This window comes from Pavona decussata, unplaced genomic scaffold, assembly GCF_977016875.1.
Source record: "Pavona decussata unplaced genomic scaffold, jaPavDecu1.1 SCAFFOLD_175, whole genome shotgun sequence".
Classification (NCBI taxonomy): domain Eukaryota; kingdom Metazoa; phylum Cnidaria; class Anthozoa; order Scleractinia; family Agariciidae; genus Pavona; species Pavona decussata.
In genome coordinates this window covers 1,954,984-1,968,371 of record NW_028145586.1, presented here as the reverse complement: position 1 = coordinate 1,968,371, position 13,388 = coordinate 1,954,984, and the positions used below count along the sequence as shown (strand labels likewise).

Here is a 13,388-nt window from a genome sequence, read left to right as displayed (position 1 = left end):
GAGAGATACTGGGGTCGAGGTTGAAGTCTCACACAAGGCGTGTTCTGTCAGCAGGTTTGGTTCGTCCGTCCAACCGGCTATACACCAGTCCAGGGCGAATTTAAAGTTGGAAATGTTGAATTTTGTGGAGTAAGGAACTGGAGACAGTACCCGGAGAAAAACCATCGGAGCAGGGACGAGAACCAACAACAAACTAAGCCCACGTATGACGTCAACTCCGGGAATCGAGCCCGGGCCACATTGGTGGGAGAGAAGTGCTCTCACCACTGCGCCATCCCTGCTCCCCCAATATTTTCAATCTTTTAATTATTCCCCCTTCATAAAGCTGGAAAAAATAAAACTGATGCGTAAATATCCAGATGTATTACTCAGTTTTTCGCTAAATTAACACTTTTCCTCCTATAACATATCAAATCCACAAATACCTGACCACTCATCAAATTTTAAACGCCGCACTATATTGAACAGCTAGCCTTCAAACCTCAAACTCTTTATATTTTCGCTTTGATATACAAACCTGTGTTGATCCGGAAAATAGAAGTACTTTGCTGCGTTCCTTGTGAAACATTCCCATTAGTTTTTCTAGTACTTTAGTATTTTGCCACAGTACTTTGGATCAGACAGCAATTCAAAAGACGACAACTCCGTGCAACCTGAAAGCTCGGGATATCTGGCAAACAAGTGAAAACAAAAGATCTTTACCTGAGGGAAAAAAAGAATTAAAGGAACTCGATGAATTAATGTTAACTTCAGAGCTATGTTCGTATTTTAGATGGCTACAATAAGTCCAAAGAATAGTATTTTGTAAATCAATTGTAAATCGCCTTTTTTGTTTGACCGCTGGAACCTACGTCTTCTTGTTGGTCCAGTGTTTGTTTAACAGTGGGCGCCAATAATGCGGCGTGATTGGCCACTTTTAGAAGCAGCTGGAAATATCTCATGGTTACAGTCTTGATGTCCTCACCATCAGAGCTGAGCTGTTAAGAAAACAACAGATAAGATAGATAAGATAATTTATTTAATGTCAAATGCACAGGGGGTAGTCTCCCAGTCCCCCGAGCAACAGGCTCATGATAAAAGTGTTTGACAATACAAAAGAAAGTTAATATTGTCAATAGCTACAAATTAAATCAAAAAATAACATCTATATATTAAAATAAATAAATAAAAATAAATCGGATCAAAGGCAACTGCTGCATTGACAGCCGATAAAATCTAACTTAGTTAAAAGTCTCCGAAAGGATGATCATGATGCATTAGGTGCGTTTTTTACAGCAGATGGCAACTGGTTCCAGATGTGTGAGATCATGCACGCAAATGAGCCATAAAGGAATCTGCTATTGTATGAAGTTTGTACAACATTTAGACCATTGCTTCTAAGATTATATGGTGTAACTCGGGGTTTGAATAAATTGGCTACATAGCCTGGACCATTCTCCTTGAAACATTTAAAAAATATCATCAAAGATTGTTCTATGCGTCTATGTTCCAATGTATGTTCCAGTGTCTGCCATCCTAAGAATTGATTCATAATCATCAGTACTTTTCCCCTTGCGAATGGTTGCTTATTTATTATATTAAAGCCTGGTTCGCTTCACTAGCGAAATATGCACAAGTATATGCATAACATCGCTATGCCATTGTCAAAACGGGCATATAAGCATATAAGTATAAAAGCTTATAAAAATCAAAAATTTCCCTTTTTGTTATTCTTCCTATTATGATTATGTTCCTCTTATGCTAGGAAAAACCACATATGCAAAGCATAACCAGAGAGGACTATTACATCTAATAATATATCAATTCTTCTTGGTCTCTTTCGCGTAAGCTGTCACGTGCATTTATCAAAAAGTGGCTGTTCAAAGTATCATGCTTACGTGTGTATTTCGGGCCTGTTTTCAATGACTTAAAATCGTATGCTTTTGCTTCCGCTTATGTCCCTAGTCAAAACTCACAAAACTAGGCATAAGGAGAGCGCTTTACCTTTTCCATCCCGTGCATAAGACTTGTATAATTGTCGCTCGCTACCAAAGATTTTTGTGTTAGATCGGAGAAAGAAGAAGTCTTTCTCTGTAGCAAGACATCCAAGGGTATTAAAACATGAAGGAACTTCTTCGTAATGTTTTGATACAGCTTTTAATTGGTACATTTTATTGGTTAAATTTTATGTATGAGCCCATGATAGGATTTTGAGTAAGCCGTGCCACCGGTAGAACTGGCGGAGAAGGCGGAATCCATACGAAAGCACGGAAGAGACAGACAAACGGAAAGAAGAATGAACACAAAGCCGGAACCACATAGGACATTGAATGACTAACTTAATAACCATACAAGATGTCCCGAGGGCACAAGGCAAAGTGAACAGACACAACCGAATATCCGCACGACCGCACGACCGCACGACCGAAGGAACAGCACCAATTGCCAATTTCTCGGTTGTTTTTCCGAATTGGGGCTTCTGGTTTTTCTTAGACTATCAAAAGGGTGATTGTAGACAGTGTCGCGTCGAATTATTAAATTTAGATTATTCGTGATTATTAAGTTATCGAAAGTTAGCTATCATAGCTAACTGCTCCAACTGAACTCTGAGCTAGAATTAACAGTTTACGTTCAATTATTTCTATGCGTCGAAACGTTTACTTGTAAAGAGTCAAAATGGTGTTTTATTCTACTAGTAATTCAAACAAAGCACCGTACATACTTGTTTTTTAACCATCAGTTTTACTTGAGTTTTACCGACCATTGTTTTTCTGATCATGAGTATGTCAAAGACCTTTTGATCGCTTTGAGTTTTTGGACTCTTGACAAAGAAAACATCGAGAAAAACAATAAAACGAAAAGCCCATAAAAATGAAATAGTCGTTAATTAATCTGCCTTTTCGACGATTCACTTTCCTGATTTAAAGTCGTATATCAACGGATCAAAATGAAAAATGGAGCCCCACTGAAACTACAGAAAACTGTTCCCTCGAGTTTTTCTTAAAGTCAACAAAGTTTCTTCTGCAGAAATGTCGAGAAATTCAAGTATCAACAAGTCATTCAAGCTTCTGAAGTTTCATTTTGCTTCTAATTTCGGCTTCAACTAATTTTTGCTCTGTTCTAATAGATACTCTCAAGAATCAGACTCGAGATCGATCGAGAATTCACTTTAATTTCGATTTGAGGACGGATTTTCTTTTCGGATCTTTTTTGTCTTCACTTATCCGACACGTATTTCTTATTACAGCCTCAATCAATCATATAAACAATATCTCGAAATATCTTAAAGCTAAACTTTTGTAAACTTACCTGTCTTCCTTTGATTTGTGCTTTCCCATAACCGAAGTGAAGTTAAAAACCACTTGATTCGACTTGATACACTTCAAAAAACGTCCGATGCAAGCACTCAAAAGCGTCAACAAGCGAATCTTCGAACATCTTTTTTTGCTGACGTCATGAGGAAAGTATCCTCCCCCCCGGGGAGGGGTGTGTCATGCGTGGACAAGTTCGAACACGTGTTTCGAGTGTCGCAAGTGTAGAAGTCAGAGGTGGACCGAAAAAAGATTACTGGGTAGAAAAATAGTAGAATCTACCAAAACAATTCGGCAGAAGTGGATTCCGACACAAGTAGATTCCAGATTCTAAACCTTTAGTGTATTCCGGATTCCAGCTCACTGGATTCCGGATTCCAACATAAAAAATGTCCTGGATTCCGGATTCCAACATGAAAATTTCTCTGGATTCCGGATTCCGTTACATGGGGCGAATTTTCAACTTTATTTACTGCTACCGAGAAATATGGCTTCTGCGAAGTCTTCCAAGTAAGTTTTAAGTTATGCCTCTTGAAAGCTTCTTGAGTAATTACTCGTGTTGTTTTTAGCAGATTTACACGTGGATTTGCTGAGAACATGCAGGAAGTGATGTTTAGTGGACTGAGCACAAAATTAAGCTCTTATCAAATCTGAGCTCAAATCATAATAAGCTTAACTCAGTTTTCAAGTTGTTGTTGTTGTTGTTTTTCTTTTAGTTCGGTAATGTGTTGGACAAAAGACCATGACATACTCCTGTGTCGAGAAGCCGCCAACCTAAACCCGTATTCGACCAAAAAGGGGTCAACAATGAGGAGCGGAATTTGGGAGAAAATTGCAGGCAATTTAATCAAATGTTAAGTTCCAAAATTTAGCGTTGATAAGCGCTCGGTTCGTGACCGCGTAGGGAATCTTGTCAACAAGCACAAGAAAAAGCTGAGAGATGAGGAAAAAGCTACCGGGATAGCACCAGATGAGCCCTCAGAACTAGACAATGCTTTGGATACGATCATAGCTTTAGAAGAAAGTGCATGTCCTTATTTTAAATTAATTCCTGTTACTTTGTTAAGGGAAAGACCATTTTATTTTTGAGGTAAGGGTTGGGCAAATGCTCCAAAAAGTTCCTTTTTTTTCCTATTTTAGCACCTCTAGCTCTTTTAATTCTTTGTTATTGGTACATTTGTACCTCTTGTAGGATTTTTAGAGGATCCACCTGAAAACCACTTTCAGTGATGGAGGATTCGGAAACAACATAAACAATTGACAACAAGTGAAAGAAAATTCATGTACTACTGGTTAGATAACCCCACCCCCCCCCTCCCCCCACCTCAAAAGTAAAATGATACATTCCTAAGTATACAGAGACTGTTAAAAGAAATAGTCATTTAATACTGGTGATTCAAGTCCAAAGAAATCAGCTGCGGTGTTTGAATAAAGGCATGTTAATGCATTTCGTAAAATTGCACAAACTATGTAAACTTTTCCCACTTTACTTAAACCAATCTTCAAGTTCTTCTTGAAATCCAAAAATTTAAAATGGTTAATTACGTCTGCGAATAGCCATTCTGCAGATGCACGAACTGCACTCATTGGTTCATTAAAAATCTCCATTGGCCTGGTTAAATGCCAACTCGGAATGGTGTCTGAAGGTGAACCTTGAGTGGGTATGCTGGGTCCCCTCCTCCGGCAGGGTTGAAGGCAAAGCATTCCAGATCATCATACGATTCAGACCCTGCCAACATCCTTGCATCATGTATTCTTCCCTCTGTAAGATTAAAAGCAAAGGAAAATGTTGTGCTATGTGAGCAAATCAATCATTTTCAAATCATGATCATTTTGAGTGTTCTGCATTTTTCAAATACCATATTTCCTCTAGTTGAGCCTCACAGAAGGGAGGGTTGTGGTTTAGATTACAGGGAACATAAAGGGTGTATCAAATTTGGGTTTCTGAAAGGGGAATATTAATTTCAGATCTCACAAAAGTGGGGAAGGAGTAGGGCTTATAGAAAGTATTGGACTAATAAAAGGAGAAGCCTTAAAAGTGTATGACAAAATCAATGACAAGAGCATCGTGGTTGTTTTTTATGGGGGGGGGGGGGGGGACTTGACGGAGGGAGAGTGCAAAAGAGAGAAAATGCTGTATTTACCTACAGGACCATAGAGATGGGCAATCAGTCCATTCGGTAGCGTGACAGACTGAAATTTTAGCGCATGGACTCGCTTGTGCCCATTGTAAACAGTTCTCTGGTTCACTATCGGTCGAGTAATGGGGCGCACAGTTCCATCTATGAATCCAAAGGAATTATCAAGAGCAGCTCCTTTGTTGTAGATTGCATTTGAGTACGTACTCAGTAAGGCTGGGTTCAAAATGCCGTGATTCCACTGGGTGACTCTGTGTCCGTGTTCGGTGTAAATCCAGTCGATAACCTCATTGCTGATGATGCTCAGTTCTGGCACCGATCGTCCAAATATCGGAATCATATCTGAATAACGGCACGGATATGCGAACCTCTTCAGCACTATGCACAAGGGCTTCAGTTCCATCGCAGATAGTTCCATTGACGCATTTTAAAATAGGAGGAACTCTCAAGGCTTCAACAAGTAAGGGAAAATCTCCTTTCTCCACGCGAAAATTGGCTTTACATTCGGCCCGGATCTTTGTTTACAAAAGAAAAATTATCATATGACGAGTGAGGAGACGGAGGATTCCGCGGTGTGTATTCCTCGTAAAACAAAGCAAATTCTTCGTCGTCAATCAGTTCTTCTTCCAAGCACAATAACAACATTTCTTGGGCTTTTTTGAACGATGCCATATTTTTCTTTCATCAAAACAATAATATTGAATTACCGCATCGAATAGACTCGCGTCGCAAAACTTAAGTTTATTTTCCCGCGCTTGCAACGGCGTTCTCGTTCCAGTCTTTTGCTCGGTCACCACGTCCTAAAAGCCGTCGCGTCCTGGATCTAAAGCTCTCTAATGTTGAAGAACAACTGGGCTATAATCCACCGTATATTGAGTTGTATCATCTGCATAGAGGCGGAGGGAAGGAACGGTGACAGTTTCGTTTATGTCGTTCATAAAGATGTTAAATAGTAGAGGACTAAGGAGACTTCCCTGTGGAACGCCACATCGTACCGGTGACCAGCTAGAGCACTTGTTATTGCATATCACCCTTTGCTTGCGGCCATGCAGATATGATTTTAAGAGTTGAAGAGCCGGTTGCTGAACGCCATAGGCTTTTACTTTTGCAATCAGTAGATTGTGGCAAAAAGAGCCAAAAGCCTTGGACAGATCGATCGATGGCAATCACACCCATCACCTTCTTTTCGTCAAGGGCGCTTCTTCAACCATCCGTCAGCTTGATCAGCGCCCTAGCGCACAAGTGTCTCTTGAGGTAGCCTGACATGTTCGATGAAATTGTAGGTGCGAAAGAGGCATACAGCTGATCAAACATTACTTTTTCAAAAAGTTTGGAAAATGCAGGGAGGACACTGACTGGTCGATAGTTGTTCTTGTTGGTTACTTCATCCTTTTTAAATTGATTGGCTTAGCGGCCATGGTATATGACCCATTATACCATGCCCGAGAAAGAGAGACTTCTGGTTGCGAAATCAGCACGATCTAGAAATATTTCCGTATTGTTTTTAATAAAACAATCATTCCACTCACGCTTGTGAGTGATATCTATCATCTCATATCCAACGCGCGCTTGGGAATAATTGTTTAATAGAACACAACCAAGAAATAAGCTATGTCTTGCTGATTTCATTTTGCAAGAGCGACCACAACGGAAGATTTAATAACCATTATTTCTCAGCCGTCGTGTTACATAGAAGAGAGAGAAGTACAGAAAAGTACAGCTTAGTCGGCAACGCAGTCAATTTTTAGGATTTCATCCAGACTCAAAAGTAAGAACCACCGTTTGTAGACACGATAAACGGAAAATGAAAACTGAAAAATTGACAGATGGATGACCTTTTCAAAATACTGAAAGAGAAATACCGCATCGGTCTTTAACCCTTCACACTACTGAATGGGATATCACCGTTCACAAATGACAAATTACATTTGTATTTTCAACAGATAATTTACAGTGACGTGACAAAAGCGTAAATCCGACAGTTGTTTTCTTTCTTTGCGAACCCGTTTGACCTCAGTAAAATGATATACTTCCTGTTGCAGTGAATCTACAGAACAAGCCCAAACACGATCTGATATATGTATTGTGGATTCTTAGAAGTTTATCAGTGAACCTCTCACAAAGGGAAAGGACTAACATACCCTAAGCACAAACTTCACCTCAGTGAACTGGTCTAAAGGCCGGAAAAGAAGAAAAAAAAAGTCATCAGAATTTATTTCGATTGCGAAGTTTCAGCTGAAGTTTGCGGTGGCGACAACAATGAAAAAACAAGATCAAGAAGACAAGCGTACAGACAGATTCCGCAGCTTGTGTTCCATGTCTGGCTTGCTGTTGTCTGTTGTGTGTTGTATCGCACTTATTCACGTGGAACTCAGAATACAAGAACATCATCGACTGATATCACACTCAGTAAGAACATGTGATCAGTTAGAGACAGAAATCCTTCGTAAAGTACAGCAGAATTACGAAATATGGCAGGATGACAAAGACAGCCATTCACTAGGTCATTGGCGGGAAACAAGAGGTAAGTTTGGCTCCTGTCGTTGGCATTTTAAAAGCGTTTTAATTTCTCAATATGTCGGCATTCTTGGTTGTCTTTTAAAACGGTTTGCTTTTTCACAGAGTTATGGAAACATTTGTAACCCAAAATTTAAACTTTGTCGATCTATAATTCAAAGAGGAACTCGGAGAATTGTGACTCTCAGCCAAAATAGCGTTTCAAATATTTGAACCTTGGCTCGGTTTTTAGTAAACATGTGTCAGTTTATCCTTCTTTATTCCTGTCCGTATTTTAAGTTTGTTTACACATTTTAATATTAATTTTAAATTACTAAGGTGATAAAGCCATTTGGTCAAGAGAAAAACGCACCTCACCCGATGATTCACAGCAATCTGTCCAAACAGCTTCTGAAGTGAAACTGCTGATAAAACAAGAACTTCGTCTCCTGAAAAACCAAATCTGCGCCAGAGATGAAACGCCCTGCCGCTCAGGACCAAAGGGTAACACAGGACGACGGGGAAGACCCGGAACCCGAGGGAGACCCGGGCCAGAAGGACTCCCTGGGGAACATGGTCCACTAGGGCCTCAAGGACCAATGGGGATAAAAGGTGATCTCGGAATGCCGGGTGAACCTGGTCCTCTGGGACCAAGGGGCCCACCGGGGATGAAAGGCGCCAAAGGTGAGCCGGGCCAGTCCATGTCAACTCCTTCTCTGGTGCAGGGTACAGTTGGAACGAGAGCCAATGAAAGCCAAACAGCCATCTTGAAATGTACAGCACAAGGTAATCCACCCCCAAAGGTCACGTGGTCTAAACTTAATTCTTCACTTCCGGCTGGACGTCACGTGATTGAGCCTAGTGGCGCTCTGATTGTGAAGGACGTTAGACCTGGAGACGACGGAGTTTACAGCTGCAGAGCTGAAAACGTGTTGGGAAGCGTCAACGCCACAGCTAAACTAACTGTTCAATGTAAGTTTTTCAGTGTGCGTTTCCTCTTTTCATTAATATCTTTTCATGCCCCATTTGGTGTGACATTTTCTAGGATCAGGTTTTTCACTGCCGGTAATTGCGGTATAATTATTGTGACAACAGGTAGACAAATTAGGATACAAGTGATCGTAATGCGTCAGATTAACTTGATATTGAGAATGGTGTATTATTCTAGTAAGTGACACAGGCATACTCGGAAAAAAGAAATCCGAGTGGTGCTCCTATCAGGAGTCGAACCTAAGACCTTCCGATTACTAGTTCGGATGCTCTACCACTGAGCTACAGGAGGCTCGTGGGAGCTAAGGCCATTAAACAGTTCATGGGACAAAAGCTGCCACGAGTCTTCTGTAGCTCAGTGGTAGAGCATCCGAACTAGTAATCGGAAGGTCTTAGGTTTGATTCCTGATAGGAGCACTCGGATTTCTTTTTTCCAATCGTCTTTTTATGCTCCACTTTTTTGACAGTCGCTCCCCAGATTTTGCTGTCATCCAAAGCTCTGTTGGCAGAAGAAGAACAAAACGTCACCATCGCCTGCACTGCTACTGGTCAGCCGCAACCAAATATCACATGGTCCAAGGCAGTTGTTGATTTGCCAAAAGATAAAACTGAAGTCAAGAAAGGAAACCTAACGATCTACAAAGTGGAAAAGAAAGACAGAGGAATATACATCTGTAGGGCAGAGAATATTCTGGGATCAACAACAGCCTTGGCTCAACTCATGGTATTTTCTCGTCTGCGGTTCAAAGTCCGCCCAACTAAAGAAGTGACTCCTGTGATTGGTTCAACTGTTCGTCTGCCCTGTTTGGCTGAGAGTGACCTGAGACCTACGATCACCTGGACAAAGGATAGCAAGTCTTCACTTCCTGTAGACTCAAATGTTCTATTTAATGGAACACTGATTCTTCAAAACATCAAGAAATCTCACGAGGGATATTACACCTGTAGAGCTACTAATGCACTGACAACAGTAGAAGCTAAAGTCATAATCAATTCTCCAATTGCTACTTCCTGTTCTGAGATAAGGAAATACGGCAGCAGTGTAAGCGGAAATTACGTCATTGATCCAGATGGCTCAGGAGGTCTGGCACCATTTACAGTGTACTGCGACATGAGTGACAAGAATGGAGTTGGCGTGACAGTCATCAGTCACAACAGTGAAAGCAGAACGTACGTGAATGGATATGAGAGTCGAGGTAGCTACTCACGTGATATTCGTTACACAGGAGCGAGTCCGTCTCAGTTGAAGAGTCTCACAAGAGTCTCTTCACACTGTGAACAGTTCATCAAGTACGAGTGTTATTATTCCAGGCTGTTCAGAGGTGGATATGCCTGGTGGGTGTCACGTGACTCTACTAAGATGACCTACTGGGGCGGAGCATCTGTTAGTGGTAAGTGCGCATGCGGGATGACCAACTCATGTGCAGAGACCCGCTATGGTTGTAACTGTGATAAGAATGACGGTGCATGGCGTGAAGACAGCGGTCTCCTCACTGACAAGACACGTCTTCCAGTTAAACAGCTCAGATTTGGGGATACTACCGGTGGCGAGAAAGGTTACCACACACTAGGAAAATTGAAGTGCTATGGCATAGTATAAACAGTGGCGTTGTTACGTAATGTCAAAACCAGATAATAATAATAATAATAATAATAATAATAATAATAATAATAATAATAATAATAATAATAATAACAATAATAATAATAATAATAATAATAATAATAACAATTACGAATAAAATTTAAATTTATCCACTTTGCCTTGAGAATGGTGTCACGATGACGCCGAAACGTCGGCTATTAACTTTAATTTTCGCTTCCTTATGTTTCAAGAAATTATAAATAAATAATTAAAAATTATTAAGAGAAAGTCAAACCTTTTTACTTTAGATATGTGATGTGATTCCGTGAGTAATTTTCGTTAACTTGGATAAAATATTTTAAAAGTGTAATCACACAAATGATAGTTATAAAAGTAGCGTTTGCCTTCTTGCCTATTTCAGCTTTCCCCACAAACTTGAGCGCTGATGGGAATGCAATGTATAAGCCAAGCTCAGTACTGTTTTGTAAATCAAGAATAGAGGCTACTCTATGTAGGAGATTTACTGAATCAGTTGAAAGACTGAAGTAGCAAGAGTAAGATACAACTGTAACGTTCCTGTATCTAACACAGAAAGACATAAGCGATTAGTTTTTCCTTGAGTTATGCGGCATTCACATAGTTCTGCATAGTTCTACCTTTTCAGTTAGTGTTAGTAGGTTTTAATACCTTTTAAAGTTTCTTATGCGTTTGTCGTGTATTCTGTTTGGTAATTCTTAGGCGAAATGTGGTAAATAAAGTTTGTTACTGTTTTAAAAGCAGTCAGTACCTTTGTTGTAGCAATATCAGGGCTACAAAATCATAATTTATTGATCACCGAAAATAAATTTCAGTTAATCAGCAACTCTTGCTTGAGCTTTGTCCTATGTCCAGTGATTTTTTTTTTCACGTGCAACCTCACGTGAGCTGAACCCTTGAACTCTGTATTGCTTATTTGACCAATCATATGACACTCTGCCATGTTCCTTAGCTTGCATTCCCACGTGCTTCGTCACTCCGTTTTTCTTCACGACCAAAGCACAATTATATCTTAAAGGATTCTTTTCAAATTCCCTCCCATCCCACCCATTGTTTTTCTTTTGTTTTATTTTACTGCAGGACATGGGACTTGCAAAGTCTGTCTTACATGCCATGTTGTCAAATAGTAATCATTATATATATAGATATACAAATTATTAATTAGTAAAGGTCATCATTATTGTAATTATAAGTACATTTAAGTCTACATCCTTTTCTATAGTCACAATCAATTCTCTGTGTTGAGATCGATGTCCCTTTTAGTTTAGAGTGTCAACCAGATGTAATGACATAACATCAATTTAGTTCTTGTACTACACTGAAATCAGTTGTGTTTTTTAATAATGTTGGGAATGGGGATGAAGTGCTCCTCTCGTCACACTTTTGGCGCCAGAAACTCAACATTTTGTACTCCTGGGATATACATATAGTTCAGTGGGGACCCTAGGGAGGCCAACAATTGGTCACCCTGAGGGGGGGGGGGGGGGGGGGGGCAACTCCCTCCCCTATATCGGTCTGTACTTATTCCATCTTTACTCAGGGACGGTCACAGTCGGCCCTGGGAGGAGGCCTAACTCCCTCCTCCATACCGGTGTGTGTACCATCCTGATGGTAGGTTTTCTTTAGCTCATAAAAATCCAGGAGTTCACGAGGCTGATCTTTTAAGTTCCAGTAAAGCACTTTGTCACCCACTTTCCCATTTTGCAGCCACACCAAGTTGTTTTTGTTGCTGTTTTCCATAATAATTTTGGGTCTGATCCCAAGCATGAGGAAGTTGATTAAGTTCCTGCGTTTACAGTTAAAACAAATAATTAAAAAAAAAGTGAATTGCGGTAAATTTTTTCGAAATACTAATTCACAAAATTTGGCAAATTGGTGATTTATCGCCAAGCAAAAAGGTGAGTCTGGCTCCTGTTCTTTGTTACTGTGACCGTGGTCAAGAAAGAGGAAAGTTCTGCCCGCTACCGGAATCAATCAGATTGTAGGATTTTCAGGATACCGCCCGCTTAACAACACAAAGAGAAAAAAAAAAACATTAACCACGGTTAATACAAACAATAATTTGGTGATTCAGACAGAGCCATCTTTTTAACGTGGACGCTTTTTTTATGGTTTGACTGAGAGCGTTTTAACACGGTCCCTTCAATCACAAACCCGTGCAACAAGTACCGCACTTCTCTTCATACCCCTCCGTAAAATAATTGCTCCATCCCCCCGAGTAGGAAAGGGAGGTTTCCACATCGCGATAATAATAATAATTCCGCCCCTTTTTGCTGATATCCAGCTCGTAACCGGGTCAGATAAAGGACACATTCTTTTAAGACAATTCTGGGTATTCCTATTCAACTTCACGAATAACAGAATACACAGAATATCAGGTCACAAAAGAACGTACTTTAAGACCTAAATGTACTCATCTAGAACAGAGGTAGGTTTCTTCTCCTTGATAGTATCTTTCTTGTCTGTCTTGTTTTGCTTTTTATCTCTACAACTTTTTACTTTCTTCACAGTTTTATCCACTTTCTCACTTTTCCCAAAACCTCTACAGGAACTAGTTGATAAAAATTCGTCCAAAAGTGACACAGAAATAACCGAATTATTATCAACGGATGAAGCTTGAAACTCAACCGCGTGTTTCCTGTTCGATTTCCATCCTGATCAACTACAGTTTTCGTCTTCTGCTTGCAGATGATTTCCTTGATTAAGTTAACAGTCCTTCGCTTCAGTTCTACATTTTCTCGAATTTACATGACTAACACCATCTTCGATTCTGTTCAGAGCGTTGAAAGACGAGAAGAAGAACCTTTATTGATTTATACCGCTTAGGGTAGCCCCTTCAGATACAAAAAGTTG

At 40.1% G+C, this 13,388-nt stretch overlaps 2 protein-coding genes and 1 pseudogene across 2 annotated transcripts in view; 2 read left to right on the top strand and 1 right to left on the bottom strand.

The window, feature by feature from the left end:
* LOC146463612 (uncharacterized) overlaps nt 1-13,388 on the top strand; it is a 135,840-nt gene that overhangs the window by 49,457 nt on the left and 72,995 nt on the right. The window lies entirely within an intron of this gene.
* On the bottom strand, nt 4,656-6,100 carry LOC146463621 (uncharacterized; annotated as a pseudogene).
* LOC146463620 (uncharacterized) lies at nt 7,233-11,215 on the top strand. Its single transcript, XM_085084176.1, has 3 exons — nt 7,233-7,952; nt 8,264-8,896; nt 9,382-11,215. Exons 1-3 carry the CDS (start codon nt 7,688-7,690, stop codon nt 10,512-10,514), a joined length of 2,031 nt encoding a protein of 676 aa, XP_084940302.1. The 5' UTR covers nt 7,233-7,687; the 3' UTR covers nt 10,515-11,215.